Below are 22,281 nucleotides of genomic sequence, written 5' to 3' on the forward strand. Positions count from 1 at the left end.
AGATCGCTAGATACAAGAGCAATATACAAAACTTAATTGTACTCTCATAGACGAGCAATAATTGTAAAATCTAATTGGAAAAAATGCCATTTACAATATTAAGATCAGCTCCAAGTTTAGGGATAAATCAAACAAAAGACATACAAGACCTTTATGGAGGAAATTTTGAAACTTTACGGAAATACTTTAAGCCTGAATAGAGAGATATATCATGCTTATGTATGATGGGAAGATTCAATATTGTAAAGATAATAGTTCCCCCCAAATTAATACATTCAGTATAATTCTGGAGTTTTGGTGCAACTTAAAAACTCATAGGGAAAGCAAAAGTTCATGAATAGCAAAAACACTTCTGAAAAAGAACAAAATCAGGAGAACTTGTCTTAGCCATCCTGTAAGTCATTATTTACTTTCAAGCAGTAGTACGTACTACAGTGTGTAATATTATTGTAACAGAGCTAAACAAATAGACCAATGGAAAAGAATAGAGTCTAGAGTCAGACCCACTCAGAAACAGAACCTTGATTGAATGCAGAGGTGGGATTCTGAATCAAGGGAATACATTTCACTAAAAGGTACAAAGAAATTTCTTATCTAATTGGGAAAAAAATTTTTCCAATTTCTACCTCATCTGGTGTACAAAAATAAATTTCAAGAGGATTAAAACTGCTTGGAGTGAGTTGAAAGCATAAGCATAGGAAAACCCCATAAATGTGACTATGTTAAAATTTAAAAGTTATTTATGTAAAAGAGAAAAGACAAACCCCAGACTGGGAGAATATGTTTAAATATCTGTTTCCCCCAAGGGATTAGAGCAATATTATCTACAGAGCATTTATAAATCAGTTGGAAAAAAAAAAAAACAAGCAAAACTATAAAAAATATGGGCAAGAGTTATAAATAGGAAATTGACCAAAAAAAAGAGAACCTTACAAGATCAATCGATATATTCTAAGGTACTCACCTCACTGATAATCAGTGAAGTACCGACCAATATCACAGTACAAAAAAAAAAATCACAGTACAGTTTCACACCCAGCAGATGGGTAAACATTAAAATATTTGCCAAAGCCAAGTGTGGACAAGTATATGGAGCAAAGGAGCTCTCACACATTCTTACTAGAACTGTAAAACAATTTGACAATATCCAGTAAATCTGAATTTTCACATACCCTATGACCCAGCAATTTCATTCCTAGGTATACACCCATTGAAACGCTCATCCGTGTTTATTAAAAAAAAAAAAAAAGACCATAAAAATGTTGATTACAGCATTGTTGGTGTAGAATTGGAAACCTAAATGTTCCTAAAAAGGGTTATGAATAAATAAATTGTGATATGTTCATATCATGGAAAACTGAACAGCAGGGAAAATGAATAAACCAGAGCTAAATTTATCAATATGGATAAATCTCTCAAATATATTGGAGAATTGGAAAAATAAGTTGTGGAAGAATGTGTCCAGTGCAATACCATTATTTAAAGTATAAGTCATGCAAAATAATGCTATGTTTTTTGGGGGGTTTTATTTTTCTTTTATTTATTGTTTTTGGCCGCGTTGGGTCTTCGTTGCTGTGTGCAGGCTTTCTCTAGTGTGGCGAGCGGGGGCTACTTTTTGTTGTGGTGCGTGGGCTTCTCACTGCGGTGGCTTCTCTTGTTGCGGAGCCTGGGTTCTAGGCACGCGGGCTTCAGTAGTTGTGGTGCGCGGGCTCTAGAGCACAGGCTCAGGAGTTATGGCACACGGGCTTAGGTGCTGCGCGGCATGTGGGATCTTCCCAGACCAGGGCTTGAACCTGTGTCCCCTGCTTTGGCAGGCGGATTCCCAACCACTGTGCCAGCAGGGAAGCCCAATGCTATGTTTTAAATGTCTGCACATATGATGAAATAAAAATGTAAAAGCATACAGAGGACTGATGGACAGTAATTCAGGATAATAGTTACCTGAGGGGAGCAGCGGGGAGGAGGGATGGGAATGGGATGGGGAGGGGTACACCAGGGACTTCAACTGCATTTTTCTTATTTCTTTAAAAAAATCTTAAGCTACTGTGGAAAAATTCTGATTTGACAGAGCCATGAGATATTTTTCTGCATGTATGCTTTAAATAGTTCGTGACTGAAAGAGAGAGAAAGCAGTAGAAAATGTACTTCCTTACTGATGACTTCAGGTTTTTCTCTTTCCTGTCCTCTCTGTAGGCTCTTTTTAAAATGTGGGGTTCCCCGGACAAGTACCCCAAAGACATCCTGACATACACCGAACTAGTGCTGGACCCACAGGGCCAGCTGGTGGAGATGAACCGACTTCCTGGAGGAAATGAGGTAAAGAACTGAGTCGCTTTGCTGTACAGGAGAAATGAACACAACATTGTAAATCAACTATACTTCAATAAAAAAAAAAAAAAAACTCACAGAGCCCCGCCCCTGGCCGGAATCACCCTTAAAAAAAATTTCCTCCTGGGGGACTTCCCTGGCCGTCCAGTGGTTAAGACCCTGTACTTCCACTGCAGGGGACATGGGTTCAATCCCTGGTCAGGGTACTTAGGTCCTGCATGCTGTGCAGTGAGGCCAAAAATAAATAAGTTCCTCCTGAAGAAACAAGCCCATTTTCTTGTGCATTCGTGTCCTCGCCAGGTGGGCATGGTGGCCTTCAAAATGAGGTTTAAGACCCTTGAGTACCCAGAAGGGCGCGACGTTATCCTCATCAGCAATGACATCACCTTCCGGATAGGATCCTTTGGCCTTGGAGAAGACCTTCTGTACCTGCGGGCATCCGAGATGGCCCGGGCAGAGGGCATCCCCAAAATCTACCTCGCTGCCAACAGTGGGGCCCGTATCGGCCTTGCGGAGGAGATCAAACACATGTTCCAGGTGGCTTGGGTGGACCGGGAAGACCCCCACAAGGTACGTCATAAAGCTGGGGTGGCAGTGTGACTGTGCTAAGCTCATGTTGTATTTTCTGTGCGGTGACAGCACCTCCAAGGGGGTGGACAAAATCTTCTTGCTCTTTGTGTAGACAGCATAGATATCCATAAAGTACATAAACAGGCAGTAAAATTTCATGGGAGGGGGTGACGATTAGGAAAAAAGGTCTAAATGGGATCCTTAGGGGGACAATAATGAAAAACAGTTATTTTTTTATGTAAACACAGAGTTAATACATACTGAGCATCTCTTGGAACACAGTGCACACCGAGGATGCAAATGTGAATGACAGCATAATCCCTGGCCTCAGGAAGTTCTTAAAAATCATCCAGGAGACCTAGAGACACCAGCTACCATAAAAGGCAAAATGAATAGAGAAAAGCATACATCTTGTGATGTGAAAATGCAGGGGACAGAGTCATTCTTTGCAACCGGAGCATGAGTTCTCAAGGGGGTGGTATTGCCCCCTCCATGGGGGCAAAAATGATTCTTTTCATGTAAAAAGCATGCACACACACATATATGTATACATACATACACACATAAACAATATATCTACAATAAAATTTTATTGGTGGGGGGGGGTTGGCATTAAGAAAAAAAAGCTCCCTAGGGGAAAGAGAATGAAAAGATGATTAAAAAACATTAAATCAGAGAGCCCAGGAAGAAAGTGATGTTGTATTGTAAGGACCAGTGGAAAGCACAGAGCAGACCTTCAGTTTATTACTGTTATTAACATGGTATTAACATCAGACAGGTGACTGTGTTATTAACATGGTGTTACTAACACCCCCGCCCCCACCCACCCAAACCAGTGTTGACATTAAAATAAAATAAAACAGTGGCTGTTGAGTGCAGGAAGCTGGACTCATAGCCTTACTGAAGTATATATTTTCAAGGGAATTAAATACCTGTACCTGACTCCCCAAGACTACACCACAGTCAGCTCCCTGAACTCCGTCCATTGTAAACACCTCGAGGAAGAAGGAGAATCCAGGTAAATAACTGACCGGGCAGCGCCTTCATTTTGCCTGTGGTTAATTTCAGCTACTCCCAGGGGAATCTGCCTCTTCGCCTCTGGGCTTGTGACAGTATATCAAGCAGGTGGTAGTGTTTGTACAATGGGACCCCCGAGCTCCACTGGAGGCACTGATAGCTCAGACACCTGGGGCATCCTTTAGGGTGAGCCCATCCTTGTCATCCCCAAATGAGGCACGCCCTTCGCAAAAATACCACATCATGCAAGGAGAATTAGGTTGGATTCCCATAGTGTCCCCAGAGCTGCAGGTTCACATTTTGTGATCAAATTAGCCAGACTGACTCACCGGTGACTTGGTGAGCTGGGAAGATGCCGGGAGGGCCTGCTTCGTGAGAACGTCAAGGGCAATACCGGCTTGTGGGTTGTGGGTTTTTAAAATCAGATTCTGATTTAAATCAGAGTTTCCCAGGCTGAGTTTCCTGGAATGTTAGTTGGTGATTTGGGAGGATGGGAGGGAGTGAAAATTTTCCATAGTCAAGTAAGTTTGGGAAACACTGGGTTAAATGAGATCCAACAAGCATCTTTATCGCAGGCCTTCTCAGAACATTTAATGCACTGAAATGCCGTGTGAATCCCTAATGGGTTAGGCTGTACAGTGTACTTATATGGCCATGGAATCTTGACTGACTGATTGATTATGAACCACGTGGCTTCTCCTTGCATACCCCCATGTCTCTGTAGACCAAAGGCTATTCTAGATTGCTTCTGGAGGAATGCAGGGTGGGGTGACATTTCATTTGGACAGCCTCTGAATAGGCAAACTTTATCTTTGGTTGGAGGGGTGATGATTATTGATGCTGTACTTGCCCTTCTAGAAACTTTAGGGCCAGTCATCAGGGGCCTAGACCCCTGCCTTCATCTCACCTCTGGCTGCTTTATCACCTTCCAATCCCTCACCTTGCTTAGCCTTTCTTCCTCGGGTCCTTGGGAAACGCATCAGCCTTGGATTTTTCTGGGCTAGAGCTCAGTGTTTAACTCGCATTTGGTTCTTGAAGGTATGTCATCACGGATATCATTGGGAAGGAGGATGGCCTGGGCGTAGAGAACCTGAGGGGCTCAGGCATGATTGCTGGAGAGACCTCCCTGGATTATGATGAGATTGTCACCATCAGCTTGGTGAGTCCCCTCCTATTTTCTTTTCCGTCTCAACTTTTTATTATAGAAACTTTAAAATAGTCAAGAAAACAAAGAGAATTGCTAATGAGCCCTATGTACTCATCCCCAGCTCCAACAATGATCAACGTGTAACCATTCCTATGTCCCCAGTCCCTCTGCCCCCCTGTTCTGGAATATTTTAAAGCAAACTCCACTTATATCTTTCCATCTGTAAGTACCCCAATGTGGATCTTTACTAGATTAATTTTTTTAAAAACATAACCACAGTACTGTTACACCCAACAGTATCAGTGGCAATTCTTTAATATCATCAGAACACAGTTTGGGTTCAGTTTGAAGTGTTATCTCAAAAATATCTTGTCAGAGTTGGTTGGTTTGAATCAGGGGCCAATCACCTCTTATTTAAAAGGTACTGAGTATTTAGAAGAACTTTTGTCTGATTGTAACTGGTACTAAATGACTCTCTTCCCGCTCCCCAGTTTGGCCTTTTCAAAAATATTTTCTGTTTCTGGTAGAGTCGTAGCAGTAGTACTTTTCAATGGTAAACTGTCCCTCAAGATATGATTTTTACCTTCAGTGTTGTATCTTCAGTTTCCAAGGTGGAAGATGTTGGCCATGAGTGTCTTCCTAAGGCTTGTTTTCTAGATGTCATTTAAATATGTTTCATATATATTTCAAAATAAAAAGATTTATGCATATATTTACATATTCAAAAATATTTTTATTTTGAAGGATATAAAAAGATATGTATATCTTTATATATTCCAAAAATATATAAACATATATGTATCTTTTATTTATATATATACAGACAGGCACACCTCAGAGATGTTGCAGGTTTGGTTCCAGACCTCTACCTTAAAGCAAATGTTGCAATAGAGTGGATATAGCAATAAACGTCACACGGAATTTTTGGTTTCTCAGTCCATGTAAAAGTTACGTTTACACTATATTGTAGTCTATTAAGTGTGCAATAGCATTAATGTCTTTTTTAAATGTACACACCTTAGTTAAAAAACCCTTTATTGCTAGAAAATGCTAACCGTCATCTGACACACAGGGTTGCCAGAAACCTTAAGTTTGTTATAAAAAAAAAAAAAGCAATATCCGTGAAGTGCAATAACACGAGATCTGCCTGTATGTCTTTTAATTTTGAAATAGTTTAGGACACACCAGATACGAGATAGCATAGGCAGGTCCTGTGTACCCATCACCCAGCTTCCCCCATGACAGTATAACCATCGGACGTGATCAACATTGACGTTGACACAATACTGTTAACTCAGTACAGACCTCGCTCGGAGTTTTCCAGTTTCACACGCCCGCCTAGGCCTCCTTTGGTTGTGTGAACGGCTGCAATGTCTCAGGAGTGACCAAGCTCGGAAGAGCCACAGACATGCCTCTTGAAGCAAGAACCAGAACATTCCACTTCTGCTGTCTTTACAACACTCTTCTTTGCTAACGCCATTCTTTCTGGTTAGGAGGCCGAGGTCAGGCACCCTGAAGGAAGGCTTGTGTCACGCTGTTTGGCCTCCAATCAGGTTGCCAGTGGCCAAGCTTAGCTTCCGTTGGTGCCCAGCGGGTCCCTGGGCTGTCCCCACTGTGGGAGGTGGGGCACGTGGCCCTGGGGAATGCAGGAGGGATCCTGTCTCCACAGGTGACCTGCCGAGCCCTTGGGATCGGGGCCTACCTGGTGAGGCTGGGCCAGCGAGTGATCCAGGTGGAGAATTCCCACATCATCCTGACAGGGGCAATGGCTCTCAACAAGGTGACCTTGAAGGGGCCACTGGGGAGTGGACATGTAGGGGTGGGGTGGGGGAGGGGTCATTTTAACTTTCCCAGTGTCCCGGATGGGGGATTTTTCTCAACCTGAAACCAGTTTCATGCCTACTGATGTAAGAGCTGTTTTTCCATTTTGCAGTTATATGGGCCTCTTATGAGCCCCCAAAAATATGTATATATATTAGGCTCTCCTGGTGGAACTAACTCTGTATTACTGTAATTTAAATTTTTAAATATTTTTGAAATGTTAAAAATTATTAAAATGGCATTACACATTGCAAAAAATTGGAAAAAGACACCCCCAAAAGTAATTTGGCTCCTACTATAATTTTGGTGTATTTTCCTCTCGTCTTATATCTTAACATGGTTAGACTCCTGATGAGTGCAGCTTCATTCGACTTTTTTCACTGTATTAAAATGCTTTTCACATTGCTGTAAAGCCTCCATAACATAATATCTGCTAAAACCCCAATGAGGGTCTCAAAGTCCAGCCCCTGAATCGACAGCATCACCTGGGATCACAAAATGCAAATTCTCAGGCCACACTGCAGACCTGCTGCATCAGAAATGTTAGGTAGGGTTTTGCTTTGGAGTTGACTAGAGTAATCAGCTTGGATCACTGGTTCTCAAATTGTGCTACATATTGGAATTTTCTGGAAGTTAAAAAAGAAAATACCAAAGATTCTGATGTAATTGGTCTGGGTACAGCCAGGGCATCGGGACTCTTGAAAGCTCCCAGATGATTCTAACATGCAGCCAGGGTTGAGGACCACTGAGGGAGATGACTTCCGAACAGAACCTTGCTAACCCTGCCATGTCAAAGCAGGTCCTGGGCAGAGACGTTTACACATCCAACAACCAGCTGGGCGGCGTGCAGATCATGCATTACAATGGTGTCTCCCACGTCACCGTGCCGGACGACTTCGAGGGTGTTTGTACCATCCTGGAGTGGCTGTCCTATATGCCAAAGGTGCAGTATCCCCCCCTGGAGCTAAGAGCCTGGAAGACTCTGTTGTCAAGTTCATTTGCCAGGTGGTGTGGGGAACAGGGAGCATTGAAGATGTGTCTGGGTTTAATTTTTCTTTACTCCTCCCTCCTTCCCTCTCTGATACCAAGCCCTGTACTTGCTGTTCTTTGCTTTTTTTTTAATGCTGTTGTAAGGATGCTCTCTGTCAATCCTTTAGAAAGAGGTGGCAATTTCAGTGTGGGTGGACATGTGTTAAATGTGGAATGATGTATTTAATGCATTTAAAAACAAAATAGAGTTCTTACAACTCCTACACCAAGACCAAGATTTAAGAGTCATCACTGATGTTTGCTGAGCACTTACTAAAGTCATTATGTGAAGCCCTTTATCTTCATAATGTTGTTAAATCCTCACAACAGCCCTATTGGAGAGTCGCTATTATTATTACCACTTTACAGATAAGGAAATTGAGATTTAAAGAAATGCAGTGCCTTGTCCAAGGTAATATGGCCAGTGAGTGGGTGGAAACAAGCCTCTAAAATGTACATGCCATCCTGTATGACGATTACGAGCAAACGAATTACCCTGAGATAATACAGCTAGACTTTTACACACAAGGTGCTTTGAATTTTAATGTCGAACATCAGCAACTTTAATATTTATTTTTAAATCTTTGTTTGTTAATCCCACAACTCAGAAAGTTAATTGCTAAATATCCTCTTTATACCCAGGGAAATAGTTTATACTTAATTTACAAAAAAAAAATCACCTCTGTACTATTTCAGTGGCATTGTAAATTCTCTAAGGGAATAGTTGATGGTTGGTGCCTGAACAAACAGAATAAAAGGCTGTTCTCTAACAACAACAACAAAAAGGTGGCATTTCCTCTCATCAAAAGAGGTAACATTGGACAACAGAGAATCCTCAAGCTTTGCAGTCAGGCTCGATTTGATTCTTGGCTTCCTCCTCCGTAGTAATGAGGCCTCAGGACCATCTCTTAATCTTTCTGAGCCTCGGTTTCCTCATCTGTGAAATGGGAGTAACAATAGCACCCACCCCAGGGTGTTATCATGATGGTTAAGTGACATGATGTGTAAAGCCCGGCGCTTACTAGGCCCCTCACCAAATGCTACTCGTAAATGTGGTGATGAGCTATTTGGGGTTGAGCTTCTGTCACGTAACCAGGCATCACCACCAGAGGAGGAGAGGAGGGCAAAGAGCAGGCTGCAGACGTTATTGACAAGCACAGAGGACTGAGTTGGAGACCTGGCTTTCTTTTCTAGGATAATCGCAGCCCTGTCCCAATCATCACACCCACTGACCCCATTGACAGAGAGATTGAATTCCAACCATCTCGCTCACCCTATGACCCCCGCTGGTTGCTTGCAGGAAGGCCTCACCCAAGTAAGTCCTAAAGGGCTTTGCCTGAGACCTGGGTCTTGGGGCTTCTTTTCTGCACCTGGGATAAAGGAACGTGTCGATAGAACCACTGTTACTTGGTCAGATATCTCAGAGGGATACACCTGAGATCGAATGCAAAGGGGGTGGAGGAATGGAGATTTTTCTCTAAGCTTTTCCTGAGCTATTGACCAAGAAGGGGTGGAAACAGCCTCTGGTTTCTGGAGCTGATGGATGGAGGTGAAGGGTAGCAGAGGTCATGGCCGCCCTCCCCAAATTTCCCCAAATGTGGTTACATAGGTGGAAACTCTGGTGCTGTGACATCAGGGTTTCAAAGAGAAGAATGCTTCTCTCTCTCTTTCTTTTTCTATTTGGCTAAACCTAATAAGGTAATTCGCCATGAGTTTACTCAGGACGAGCAACTTAGCCTCTTCTGTCCCCACGTTTGCAGATTCACATGGATAGATGTGCACACACATGTGCAAACACACCCATGTGCCCCCACATGCTTTCACACGCACAATTCTTTCTCTCTCACTTTCTCTTTCTCTCTCTCTCTCTCTCAAAGGGACAGGTAGGCCTCCTGGAAGTATTTGATTACATTCGGAGCAACCAGAACAGGAAAGCTGAGCCGCCCCTGTTACCACAATCCCGAGTCTAGAATTTCACACACTGTCCCCTTTAGAACTTGGCCTCCCCATCCAGCTGTGTGGGGCAGGGGACGTGCTGCCAGGAGCGTGCCAGGCCTTGCCAGCAGAAGAAGCCCCATGCCCTGCTTCTCCCTCTGCCATTTCTCTTGGGCTCTCTCGCCTGCGAGCACTGGCTTTATCTTGATTTAAAAAACGCCTGATACGTTACTGACAGTTTTCTCCGGCTAGTCGGGCCAGCCCCCAGGCAGACACTGAGGCTGGGCTGTTTGTTCCCAGAAGCCCAACCTCCCATTCCTGCAACTTGAGATCTCTCATGCTACCTGGCACCTCGTGTCCAAACTGCAGTCATTTACACCGTGGTGTGGATTCCTGGCCCCACGTCCTCTCCAGGGATGGCTGCAATTGACATCATCACATTCATTCTCTCTCTCTCAAATTGAACACTTTCTTCCCAGTTATATGGTTTTGAAGCTGCGGCCACCATGTCAGGGATGAGTTTTTTGGGGCAGGTGGTCCCTTCTTGAAATCCTACCTTCCAAAGGCATCCATCAGCTCTCTTTGCCTCTTGGGAAGAAAAGGCAGAGACTGTGATTAGGGTCTCCTTGTGTTTGGCCTTGACAGGAGTTGATGTATATAGTTGGATGTTCTTATGGACTGAATTCCTGACTTGCTGTATTTTTTGCAGCCCTGGTTTTGTGTGTTGGGGGGCGGGGGAAGGGTCGGTATCTGTGTAGTTTTCCAGGAAAAAAGGTATTTGGGCTGTCAAGGTCAGGCTGTCCTTAGAGACAGGAGAGCAGCCAGCTCCTCCAGGCGGACGCTGAGGGGGGCCCTTATCAACCCGGCCCCTGACCTGGGCTTCTGCGCTTCTGCCCACAGCCCTGAAGGGATCCTGGCAGAGTGGATTCTTCGACCAGGGCAGTTTCAAGGAAATCATGGTGCCCTGGGCCCAGACCGTGGTCACGGGACGAGCAAGGTAACCCTGAGGATGGGGCAGGCAGCACACACCTGGCCTCCCCAGGTATTGGGACTCCCAGGTACAAAGCCAGGGATTCTTTCCTCCTAGGTGGCCCCTAGGGACACTTTTTTCCTGGTCCCAGGATTTTCTGAAAGAAAAACCAGTGGGGGGCAGGGGGGATGGTTTTCTGGATGATGAACTTCTTCATAAAGTCTGGATTTGTCTGTGGCTTTAGAAGCCATCTCAGCCAACCTCTTGCTGGGGGCCAGCACCCTTGCCCCTCGTGTCTTCCCCTGGGGCAGGGCTCCCTAGCCAGGGGGGCCATGGACCCCTTTGGGAATCAGAAGGTGGTACTCCCCCCGGAAACTGCGCAGACAGTCAGAACTCTGAACTCCCATTTCAGGAGGGCCACAGGCAGGAACCCCTGTTGTAGACCATAGCTGGCAGAAGGCTTAAATGCTTGAATGCTTTGAAAGCGGAGCCTCTCATTCCTCAGTGGTGTAGCCCTTATCTTTTTGGATCACTCCAGCTGCCCAAAAGTTCCTCTTTATATGGAGCCCAAAGCAGCATCCTCATAATTTACCACTCAGATTCCTGACACGATGTAGTTGCTTCAAGTCCAGGTTTGGACTTGGACCTGAGCTCTCTGGGCCTTTACATCCTCACCTGTAAAATGGGGGTAATAGTTCGACACCTCCCCCACCCCAAAGGATTGTTGTGATGATTAGAAGAGATAACGTACGTTAGGCACTTAAAATATAAACAAGGAGCTCCCTGGCGGTCGAGTGGTGAAGACTCCACGCTTCCACCGCAGGGGGCGCAGGTTTGCTCCCTGGTCAGGGAACTGAGATCCCGCATGCCACACAACGCGGCCAAAACATTAAAAAATAAATAATAAATAAACAAAAAGCTTTTAAAAAGTCATAACCACTCCACGGGTGGTAGCAGCTCCCATCACTGTCATTATCGTTGCTACTGTTTACCTCCCTGCAATTACTATGAAAATACTAAGCCTAGTATTGGAACTTAGCTGCTTCTCCATAAGTGTTTTATTTTTTTTAATATGTTTATTAAACATGAGATGAAATCTACTCCTCCCTCCATAAGGAAGCTCTCTATTTGAAGACTGCTCTCCCCAAACCTGCCTCATACAACTGTTGGGAGTGTAAATGAGAGTAATTAAGTGCCGCCTGTGGCCGGGGGCAGCCAGTGGTAAGCGGTGATAGATACCGATGCCACGGACTCCCCACGACTGAAGCTCCTTCAGGCTCAGCATCCCTCAGCCCTTTTCCAGATGTGACGTGGTGTCTGGACCCACGCTGTCCACCGTGGTAGCTGCTGGCCACACGTGACAGTTCAAATTCAGATGAGTTACAGTGAAAGAGCGTGACACATATTCAGTTCCTCCGCTGTCCCTGCCGCATTGCAAATGCTCAGTGGTCACGTGCGGCTCGCGGCTGCCACACTGGTCAGGCAGATGGAGAACGTGGCCATCATCAAGGAAAGTTCTAGTGGACAGTGCTGCCCCCGTCCCTGCACTGGCCTGACCCTCCCCCCAAACATGGCCGCTGTTGCCCCAACAAGGGCACCCAGAGGACCTTGCCAGCCTGCTAGTTTGTGAGGCTTTTCACTGCTTTGGGGCTGCTGCTTTGCCTTCCGGTAGAATAACCTGCCAGACTGAAAACAGTCTTCTGTATGCCCTCATCCCGGCCACCCAGGACCCAGCCCCTATGCCCGTAGAATACCAGCTCGAGCTGGCTGGACCCACCGCTCCCCGAATCTGCCTGGGATGCTGCCCAGCGCCCCAGTTCCCTTGTGCTCCACCTTGCAGGCTCGGGGGGATCCCCGTCGGAGTGATCGCTGCAGAGACACGGGCAGTGGAGTTGGCTGTGCCCGCAGACCCTGCCAACCTGGATTCCGAGGCCAAGGTTAGGGGCCAGGGAGCTGGGGCTGCTATTTTCGTGTCGTTTTGGTTTTTTTTAATTGAAGTGTAGTGTACTTACATTATCATATTCATTTCAGGTATACGGCACAGTGATTCAGCATTTTTACAGATTATGCTCCATTAAAAGTTATTACAAGATAATGGCTATAGTTCCCTGTGCTATACAATAGATCCTTGTTGCTTATCTATTTTATACATTGCAGTTTGTATCTCTTAATCCCGTACCCCTAATATGCCCCTCCCACCTTCCCTTTCACCTTCGGTAACCACTAGTTTGTTTTCTATCTGTGAGCCTGTTTCTGTTTTGCGTATATGTTCATCTGTATTATTTTTTAGATTCTACATATAAGTGATATCATCCTGTGTTTGTCTTTCTCTCTCTGACTTATTTCACTAAGTATAATATTCTCTAGGTCCATCCACATTGCTGCAAATGTCAGAATTTCATTCTTTTTAATGGTTGAATAGTAGTCCGTTGTATATATATACCACATCTTCTTTATCCATTCATCTGTTGGTGGGCACTTGGGTTCCTTCCATGTCTTGGCTATTGTAAATAGTGCTGCTATGAACATTGGGGTGCGTGTATCTTTTCAAATTAGTGTTTTTGTTTTCTTTGGATATATACCCAGGAGTAGAAGTGCCAGATTGTCTGCTAGTTCTATTTTTAGCTTTTTGAGAAACGTCCTTACTGTTTTCCAGAGTAGCTGCACCAATTAACATTCCCACCAGCATCGTACGACGGTTCCCTTTCGTCCACATCCTCACCAACATTCGTTATTGTAGACTTTTTGATGATAGCCATTCTGACAGGTGTGAGGTGACATCTCACGGTAGTTTTGCTGGGGCTGCTGTGTTGGCTGGCTCAGCTGACAAGAGTGGGTCCTAGGTGGTCACACGTCTGTCTTTCCCGCTCAGAGACTCAGGGGAGTCCTTGGCCCTGGGGGGGCTTCAGCACACTCTGTGGGGTGCATATGCTCTGCACTGTCTTCCTCAGAGGATGACGGGTCCCTAGGAATCCCTCCCACCTCCAGCCCCCATCGCTGTTGCTATTTCTAGGGTGGGCCACACCGCATACTGGGAGGAGTTCAGAAGTCAGAGGGCAGGTCCTCGGACCCCACTCAGTGGCCTCTTCTAGCTTGGTGCCTGTCAGTGGGCAACGGGAACCTCCCTGGGCTGCAGCGTGAGGGTCACGTGTCTGAGGGTTACAGACGAGCTGTTGGCTTGGTGCCAACTCAAATCAGACTGCCTGTCCTCCGGGGTGAAGTGTGTGGCCGTCCCGTGTTCCGGGGCTGCCCTTGCACAGAGGAATCGGACCCAGGCCACTCTGTGTTCCAGATAATCCAGCAGGCCGGCCAGGTGTGGTTCCCAGACTCGGCCTACAAGACAGCGCAGGCCATCCAGGATTTCAACCGGGAGAAGTTGCCCCTCATGATCTTTGCCAACTGGAGGGGGTTCTCCGGTGGCATGAAAGGTAAAGTGGCCTTCCTTGTGGGTGCCCTGAAGCCTCGGGGTCAGCACTCAGGACAGCCCCCTCGGGGTCCCACCATCACTTTAGCTCAGCTCCCCCAACCCTGAGCCATTCAGGTAACGCTGCCCGTTTTACAGTTGAGGAACTGAGGGTGACTGGTGTGACTTGCTAGAGGTCACCGTCACACCAGGAGTGGCAGGGGAGGCAGGGGAGGCAGGGGCGGCCCCGGGAAGCTGCCCAGTGACCTGGGCTGTCACCTCCCCGCTTGGTAAGATGGGGAGAAGGCGCCTGCCCTCCTCAGGGGGCTGCTGTGAGCATCAGTGACCTGACAGTCAGGCAAGTGCTTTTGAAGCCACCAAGCGCACTTCAAGATACGGTGACCATCAGTGGGATGTTGAGGAAAGAGCCGGACGGGGGCCGGCAGACCTGGTCTGAATCCTTGCTGGGTGGGTGACTGCTCCGAGCCGCAGTTTCCTTCCTCTATGAGGGGAGTAAGAATAAGACCAACTCAGGGGCCAAGGTGAGGACTCGCTGAGCCCATCACTGGCACGTGGTGTTTACTCCCAGTGTGATTATGGTGGATTTTGTTATGGTGCTGTTGTTACCATGTAGGGTGCCTGGTAGTGGATGGACGCCTCTTGGTAGAAAGTAAGGACCATCTGCCTGTGGACAGGAGCGAAGGGCCTGTGTTATTGTTGGGGAGGGTTCCGTTCTGGGAATAGTGGGACAGGCCAGGTGCATCTCGGAGTCAGAGCTGGAAGGAATCTTAGAAATCGTTCTGTGCCTCTTTTTCCAGGTGCGGACACTGAGGCCCAGGAAGGGAGGGGGACCCGTCCAAGGTCCCGTGAGCACTTAGGGAGCAATCTGTGCCTGGGCCGGTTCCTGCCTCTCGGCCCAGTGAGAGTCTTTCCGTAGCGCTGTACAGCCTCCCAGCTGACCACGCTCTCCCAGAACCCCCAGGACAGCGAAGACCGGGGCCTGCAGTCACCTCACCGGGCGGCTGCCTTGCCTTTCAGACATGTACGACCAGGTGCTGAAGTTTGGAGCCTACATCGTGGATGGCCTCCGGAAGTACAAACAGCCTGTCCTGATCTACATCCCGCCCTGCGCGGAGCTCCGGGGAGGCTCCTGGGCGGTCATGGACACCTCCATCAACCCACTGTGCATAGAAATATACGCGGACAAAGAGAGCAGGTGGATGCGCCACCCCCAACCCACCTTAGCCTTTTCTTGTTCTCACTCCCAGTCCTTAGGCCCCGTCACCTTTGAGCCACTGGCTTGAGGATCACAGGGGTGTTCTGAGTTTCTGAAGGGACAGAGAGCCTCCAGTTTTACCAATCTGAAACTAGCATCCAGTGTGTGACTGGATGGTCTCAGTAGAATTAGTGGCTGGAGCCCAGAAGTGGTGGAGGAATTGTCTCTTCTTTCATCACTTATACTCACCTGCTTCCCAAGGAAGTTTGTAATCAAATTAAGAAAGACCCAAAGCATCTGAGCTTCCTGGCAGCCAGGATGAAAAGGGAAATATGACCAGTCATCTAGTTCTTACTAGACTCTGAGTCTCTCCCAAAGCTCTTCTGTAGAGACTGGGTTTTTTTCAGTTTTATATAACCCAGGGCCCAGTACAGTGCCTGACTCCTAGTGGGTGCTTGGGAAATACTGGCCAAACAAATGACTGAATGAATACTTGCATGAGAGGATACCAGTTCTTCAGGGGAGAGAAACCTTCTTGGCACTTTTTTTTTTTTTTGAATCAGGAATTCATCCCAGGAACTCTTACAGAAAGGATAATTACAATAATACTTGCAACTCAGTGTTTGAGTGCCTTCAAAATGAAGACTATGCCAAATGCTGTGTAAACTCTAAAGGCTTCAAGAGTAGTTCTGCCCAAAATATAGATAGGCACCTTCTTCCTGTGTCTATTCCCTTATTCATTCCTTAATCCAATGAATATTTAGTAGGTACCTCCTATGTCTCAGGCGGTGGGTTAGGCATTGTGATATGGTGCAAATGAGCCAAACCTGCCCTGCCTTCAGTGGCCCTAGACCTTCATGGAAGGCTGCTGAGATCACCCTCCAGGAAGACTCAGGACGAGAACAGCCTTGAATGGGGTCATCATTAACTTTTCACTCTGGCCACCAGGAAGCTCAGAGCTACATATAGTATTGCTCAGGGTTTCCATGCTATCAAAAGAAAAGGGGGCAGGGGGAGCCTGAGGGGTGAGTGAGAGAGTTGGGAATGAGAGGGTCACTCATACCTTGGATCCCTCAGTGTGCCTTTGTGTGCTTTAAGGAGATCAGAAACAGTACCCTGGCCCTAGGAGAGCAGAGATTAGGAAGGCCACAAAGGACTGTGGCTGAAGAGCTCGAGGCTTATGTTGTTCTGGAGAAAGTCATACGCTCTTGGAGCTGAAAGGGCCTTCCAGAGTTCAGAATAGTCCATTCCATTTTTTACTTTTTGGCCTCACCATGAGGCATGTGAGATCTTAGTTCCCCGACCAGGAATCAAACCCGCGCCCCCTGCAGTGGAAGCACGGAGTGTGAACCGCTGGACCGCCAGGGAAGTCCCAGAACACTTTATTTTAAAAGCTGGTTTAGTTCTTCATTCTATGGATGTAGAAGCAGATGACCAGAGAGGGGAAGTGACTTGCCAAGGGTCACACAGTGAGTCAGTGAAAGAGCAGAGGACTGACACCAGATTTCCTGGCTGTCTTGCCTCCCCCTGCCGTGTCCTCTGGCTGTCGCTTGCTGGGGGACACCTCACACACCACCCCCACCCGCTGCTGTTTTTTTCAGAGCGAGTGTTCTGGAGCCAGAGGGAACAGTTGAGATTAAGTACCGGAAGAAAGATCTGGTAAAGACCATGAGAAGAATCGACCCAATTTACCAGAAGCTTGTGGAACAGCTAGGTGAGTGGGTCGGAAATGAATCACTTCTCAGAGGTCAACAGAGGCTCAGCCCTCTCATTGCTGGAGGTTTCTGGTATGTTAAAAATAGTGAAGACATACCGAAACACAGCAGCAAAAATTATGAGATATTTTAAATGTTCACATACATGTATCAACTCCTTCAACATTGAAAAATATACACTGTGCCTTAGTGAATGTATTTCTCAGCACACTGAAAAATATACACTGTGCCTTAGTGAATGTATTTCTCGGCACACACAAGATATAATAATTGAAGTATTTCGAGCCAATAAGAAACATTAGAATTTTGGTAGCAAAATTACCCTTTAGAATTTTTCCATCAGACATATTTTTGTTTGAGTGACAGCTTTGTTTCACTTGTAACTTTAGGTGTAATTCTCTTTAAAAGTCCATGTTAGGTGTCAGTGTCTTTATGACTGATCTGTGTCATAAATTCACAGGATTTATGATGATGGTGATGACGGGTGTATAATTTCTTTGATTTGGTATCAGGGTAATGCTGATATCACAGGGTGAGTTGAGAAGTGTTTCCTCCTATTTTCTGAGTTTGAATTGGCACTATGTCTTTAAATCTTTGATAGCAGGTTTCTAACTACAAATTCAACTTCTTTATTATATATAGGAATGTTCAGTTTAATCTGTTTCCTCTTAGGTGAGCTTTCATAGTTTGTATATTTCAAGGAATTGGTCTATTTCATCTAAATTATCGAATTGGCATAGACTTGTTTATAATATTCCCTTATTAGATTTTACCATATATATTAAAAATGGTAACTGATAGTGTCCTGTAAGCACAACAGGCCTGATAAAAGGGGATAAATTTGAAGTTGCGTGTTGAATGCTGTCTTGCAAATCTGGATGCATTTTTGAGACTGCACGAGCGACTTGACTTCTGGGCATTATCAGAGTTAAAGCTGAGGCCTGTCTTGCCCACCCTGGTTCTTGCCCTTGCCTGCAGGAATGTCTGAGCTCTCCGACAAGCACCGCAAGGAGCTGGAGGGCCAGCTGAAGGCCCGGGAGGACCTGCTGCTGCCCATCTACCACCAGGTGGCAGTGCAGTTCGCCGACCTCCACGACAAGCCCAGCAGGATGTTGGAGAAGGGTACCATCTCTGTAAGAGCCTGCAGCTCTAGGGTCGGCGCGAATGGCCCATCCTGAGGTCACCTGGTTTCCAACACACAGAGGATATTTGGGCTCAGGGCTTTGGGATGAGTCAAATGCCACACGTTAGAATCACCTGGGGAGCTTTAAAACAAAAAAAAATCCTAGTGCCTAGGTGGCTCTCCAGACCAATTAAATCAGAATATGGGTGGTGGGAGTGGGGAGAAGCCAGACATCAGTATATATTTTTTTCAGATCCCCAAGAAATTCCAATAGGTAGCCAAGTTTGGGAACCACCAGTCTAACCTCTGTGTGTGTTTAGAACTGCTGGTCCAGATTTGTGAACCATTGTTCCCACCCTGCATTCACCCACCACTGACCATCACAACCCCGCCCTATTGCCCTGTCCCCACGAGGACATCCCCAGTCCTGCTCGCCCTGCGTCCCGTGCTCCTTCCTACTTCGCCTAAGCCCTCCGTACCTCTGGTGAGCCCGTGTTCTGTGTCTGGAGGTGGACGTGGGCGCCAGGTTTGTTCCCCAGGAGAGGCAGCCTAGAGACCTGGCAGTGTCCTGCCTCTGCCGCCTCCCCAAGCCTCAGTTTCCCGGCCTGTAAAATGGGAATGGTCCCAGAGCCTTCCCCAGCACAGGGCCGGGCCCCGGCAGCCTCCTGAGTCCCCTGCCCCACCGTTTCTGGGGGCTCAGGCCCGGGGCTTGTCCGCAGGACATCCTGGATTGGAAGACTGCCCGCACCTTCCTGTACTGGCGCCTGCGTCGCCTGCTGCTGGAGGACCAGGTCAAGCAGGAGGTCCTGCAGGCCTGCAGCGACCTCAGCCACGTGCACGTCCAGTCCATGCTGCGCCGCTGGTTCATGGAGATGGAGGGGGCCGTCAAGGTGGGCCTGGGGCAGAGATGGGTGGGCTGGCAGGCGGGGGCCAAGGGGGGCCCGAGGGGGAGCCCCGCCCGGCAGGGTGTCCCTCCCTGACGCAGCCTCTGTTCGCTCCCCAGGCCTACCTGTGGGACAACAACCAGACAGCGGTGCAGTGGCTGGAGCAGCATTGGCAGGCGGGGGAGGGGCTGCGCTCCACCATCCGCGAGAACATAGAGTACTTGAAGCGAGACTCTGTCCTCAAGACCATCCGAGGGTGAGTGCCTGCCCCGCCTGCCCACCCACCTCTTGGACTTGTCAGCGAGCGCAAAAGCCAGGACTCGCGTGACAGTGACCACAGCAGGAAGAGTGTTGGGAGCTCTGGGTGGTTGGCTGCCCTCCCCCAGGAATGGGAAGGGGCCCTGCACAGGGATCTGGGGCTGCCGTAGGGCCCATTGAACTCAGGGGCAGGAATGACCTCGCCCTTCTTTCCCCTCCCATGCAGCCTGGTTCAAGAAAACCCCGAGGTGGCCGTGGACTCCGTGGTGTACATATGTCAGCACGTCAGCCCGGCCGAGCGGGCCCGGATCATTCACCTCCTGTCCACCATGGACAGCCCGGCCTCCACCTGACCCCGGTCCCGCCGGCCACTTGCAGGTCCACGGGCAAGAGAAACCACACTGATCTGCTGACTGCAGGCCCTCGCCTGCACCTTGGGAGTTTGCTTTTTAAAATTGCTGCAAGGCTGCTGACCCCCAAGTCGCTCCTGTTTCAATAAAAGGCTCAGAAGTGGCCCCTTCCAAGCAGAAATCACCTCCTCTTCATTGTTGGCAAGTCTGTGTTTTGTCTCTTAAGACATTTTACTGCGTCACTGAATTGAATTGAACCCAAACACCCCAGTTTCCAGCCACTTTCCGGTGCCTGCTTTGTGGGATCCAGGTGTTCTTTTTAGGCTCATTTTATATCAGAGCATGGAATCTTTATTATTATTTTTACTCTGAGACCAGCTCATGAGGTAAGCATCTCATAGCAGCATAACAAAGGAAGAAAAATAGAGACAAGACAAGAGAAAACCTATTTTTGTAACGGTGCTTATTCGGATCCTGTTGAGTTACCCAGGAAAGGGTATGAATGATTTTTTATTAAGAGTGTAAAATGGTATTTTGCTCCCCATGTGGCCCCTAGTAGCGAATCACTAGCAACGTCCCATTACCAGGCTTAGTTCTCTCATTAGCAGAGAATTGCATCGCCGTAGGTTCAAGGGCATTGGGAGACTTCTTTTATGTGATTCACAGCCCTCTGCCTGCCCCTTCCCTCCGAGGAGGAGAGGACGAGCCCTCCCATGTCCTGGAGGGTGCATGAAGAGGCAGGCATCCTCCAGCCCAGGTTGGGAGGACAAAGAAGAGAAGGAAAGCCTTCTCCAAACCCGCAGCCCAGCTTGCTCACAGGTGTCACCGCTGTGCTTGCCATCACCTGCCTTGGAGGGCCCTTCGGGTCACCTTCACGCTTTCGCCTCTTGCCTCAATGTCCGTCGGTGGGATCTGGCCCTGACGGACAGAGCTGTTGGTTCCCGAGGACTGGAGCACGAGGACCACACTGATTCACTCAGGGAGGGCTTCGCACTGCATCCGCCAGTACCCAGCTCTGAAGGCCGCACAGCGTCAGGACCTGCGATCCTTCTGGGCCCATCCGTCTGTCCCTGGGTGCCAGTGATGGGAGGGAGTTGGCCACCCTCCACTGCTGTGATGGGCAGTTTGAGGACACCAGACATTACACCTGTCCAACTTGGAGGCCAGCGAGGTTGCCCGGGGAAGCCCCTACAAGCTGGGCTGCTGGAGGATGTTTGAGGCCATCGGCCAATGACAGCTCTGGCCGATGAAGGTGGTGTGGGTGCAGTGAGGGGTGGGAGAAAGATAAATTAGCCGTTGTCGCATCCTGAGACTGGAGCGGGCAGGGAAGGGTCCATGCTGCTTTGGGAACTGAATGCTTTCTGTTGGGGGGAGGCCCTGCTGGTTTGGGAGGGATGATAAGTCAATGACTAGCTGCTACCCAGGAACAGTGGGCGGAGGAACCTGCCGGGAAATGTGTGGAATGAATAATTTTTTGAAGGAAGTACTTTGGCCTTGGCTTATTTGGACCAGAGAAAGCGGGCCGCCTCACTGGGGAATCACGCCCATTCTCCGACAACCACTGAGATCTCGTGCAAGCCCCCATCTCAGGAAGACAAAGCTCTGATTTGACTTCCCCTCCCGAAGGCCACCGGGGGAGCGGGGGACCACGTCATGCTTGCAGCTCAATTTCAAACATGGACACAAGCTGCTGTCTGCCGGCAGCTGAACAGACTTTCCCCGATGGGGTCGACTTTTCTTCCCTCGAGAGACTTAGCACAGGCGCCTCCAGGGAAGGGAGAAAGGATCAGATCACTGAGTATGCACAGGGGCCTGGGTGGGCAGCCCGGGTCTAAACTGAATGCTCAGGGTGACGGCCACTGGCTACCTCCAGTGCCCTGGCCTCGTCCCGTGCAATCCCATGAGCTTTTGAGGTGGGTGCTACAATTCTGTCTACTTTCTGTCTCTCTGAACTTAGCTATTCTAGGGACCTCATATAAGTAGAATCATACAGTATTTGTCTTTTTGTGACCGGCTTATTTCATTTAGTATAATGTCCTCAAGGTTCATTTATGCCGTAGCAGGTGTCAGGATTGCCTTCCTTCTTGAGGTTGAATAATAATTCCATCGTGTATATAGATCACATTTTGTTATCCATCATCCATCGATGGACACTTGGGCTGCTGTGAACATGAATGGCAAATATCTGTTCGAGTCTCTACTTTCACTTCTTTTCTTTTGGGTATATTCCCAGAGGGGAATTGCTGGGTCATGTGGCAAATCTGTATTTAAGTGTTTGAGGAACAGTCGCCGTTTTCCGTGGGGCTACAGCATTTTACATTCCCACCGTCACTGCACGAGGGTTCTGATGTGTTCACATCCTCGTTAACCCATGTTGTTTTCTGTTTGTTGTTTTTTTATGGTAGCCATCCTATTGGGTGGAGCCTAGAAGCCATTTTAACTCAAAAGACATTGAACCTTTTTCCTTGCATCCCTCAGACATCTTGGGCGGGATGTACAGACCCCACCAGCGGGC

General features: G+C 47.8%; 1 protein-coding gene across 1 annotated transcript in view; it reads left to right on the forward strand.

Moving 5' to 3' along the window:
- ACACB (acetyl-CoA carboxylase beta) overlaps positions 1-19,769 on the forward strand; it is a 97,706-nt gene extending 77,937 nt beyond the window's left edge. Inside the window, exons 37-52 of the mRNA XM_065889277.1 lie at positions 2,194-2,316; positions 2,629-2,898; positions 3,819-3,916; positions 4,954-5,074; positions 6,732-6,842; positions 7,683-7,826; positions 9,107-9,227; positions 10,748-10,844; positions 12,658-12,754; positions 14,110-14,245; positions 15,259-15,436; positions 17,038-17,150; positions 18,130-18,284; positions 18,994-19,164; positions 19,278-19,414; positions 19,643-19,769. Coding sequence (XP_065745349.1) covers positions 2,194-2,316; positions 2,629-2,898; positions 3,819-3,916; positions 4,954-5,074; positions 6,732-6,842; positions 7,683-7,826; positions 9,107-9,227; positions 10,748-10,844; positions 12,658-12,754; positions 14,110-14,245; positions 15,259-15,436; positions 17,038-17,150; positions 18,130-18,284; positions 18,994-19,164; positions 19,278-19,414; positions 19,643-19,769 — 2,199 coding nt within the window. The remainder of the gene's footprint in view (positions 1-2,193; positions 2,317-2,628; positions 2,899-3,818; positions 3,917-4,953; positions 5,075-6,731; positions 6,843-7,682; positions 7,827-9,106; positions 9,228-10,747; positions 10,845-12,657; positions 12,755-14,109; positions 14,246-15,258; positions 15,437-17,037; positions 17,151-18,129; positions 18,285-18,993; positions 19,165-19,277; positions 19,415-19,642) is intronic.
- The last annotated feature ends 2,512 nt before the right edge of the window (positions 19,770-22,281 follow it).

Source organism: Phocoena phocoena, chromosome 13 (genome assembly GCF_963924675.1).
Source record: "Phocoena phocoena chromosome 13, mPhoPho1.1, whole genome shotgun sequence".
In the NCBI taxonomy this organism is placed as follows: Eukaryota; Metazoa; Chordata; class Mammalia; order Artiodactyla; family Phocoenidae; genus Phocoena; species Phocoena phocoena.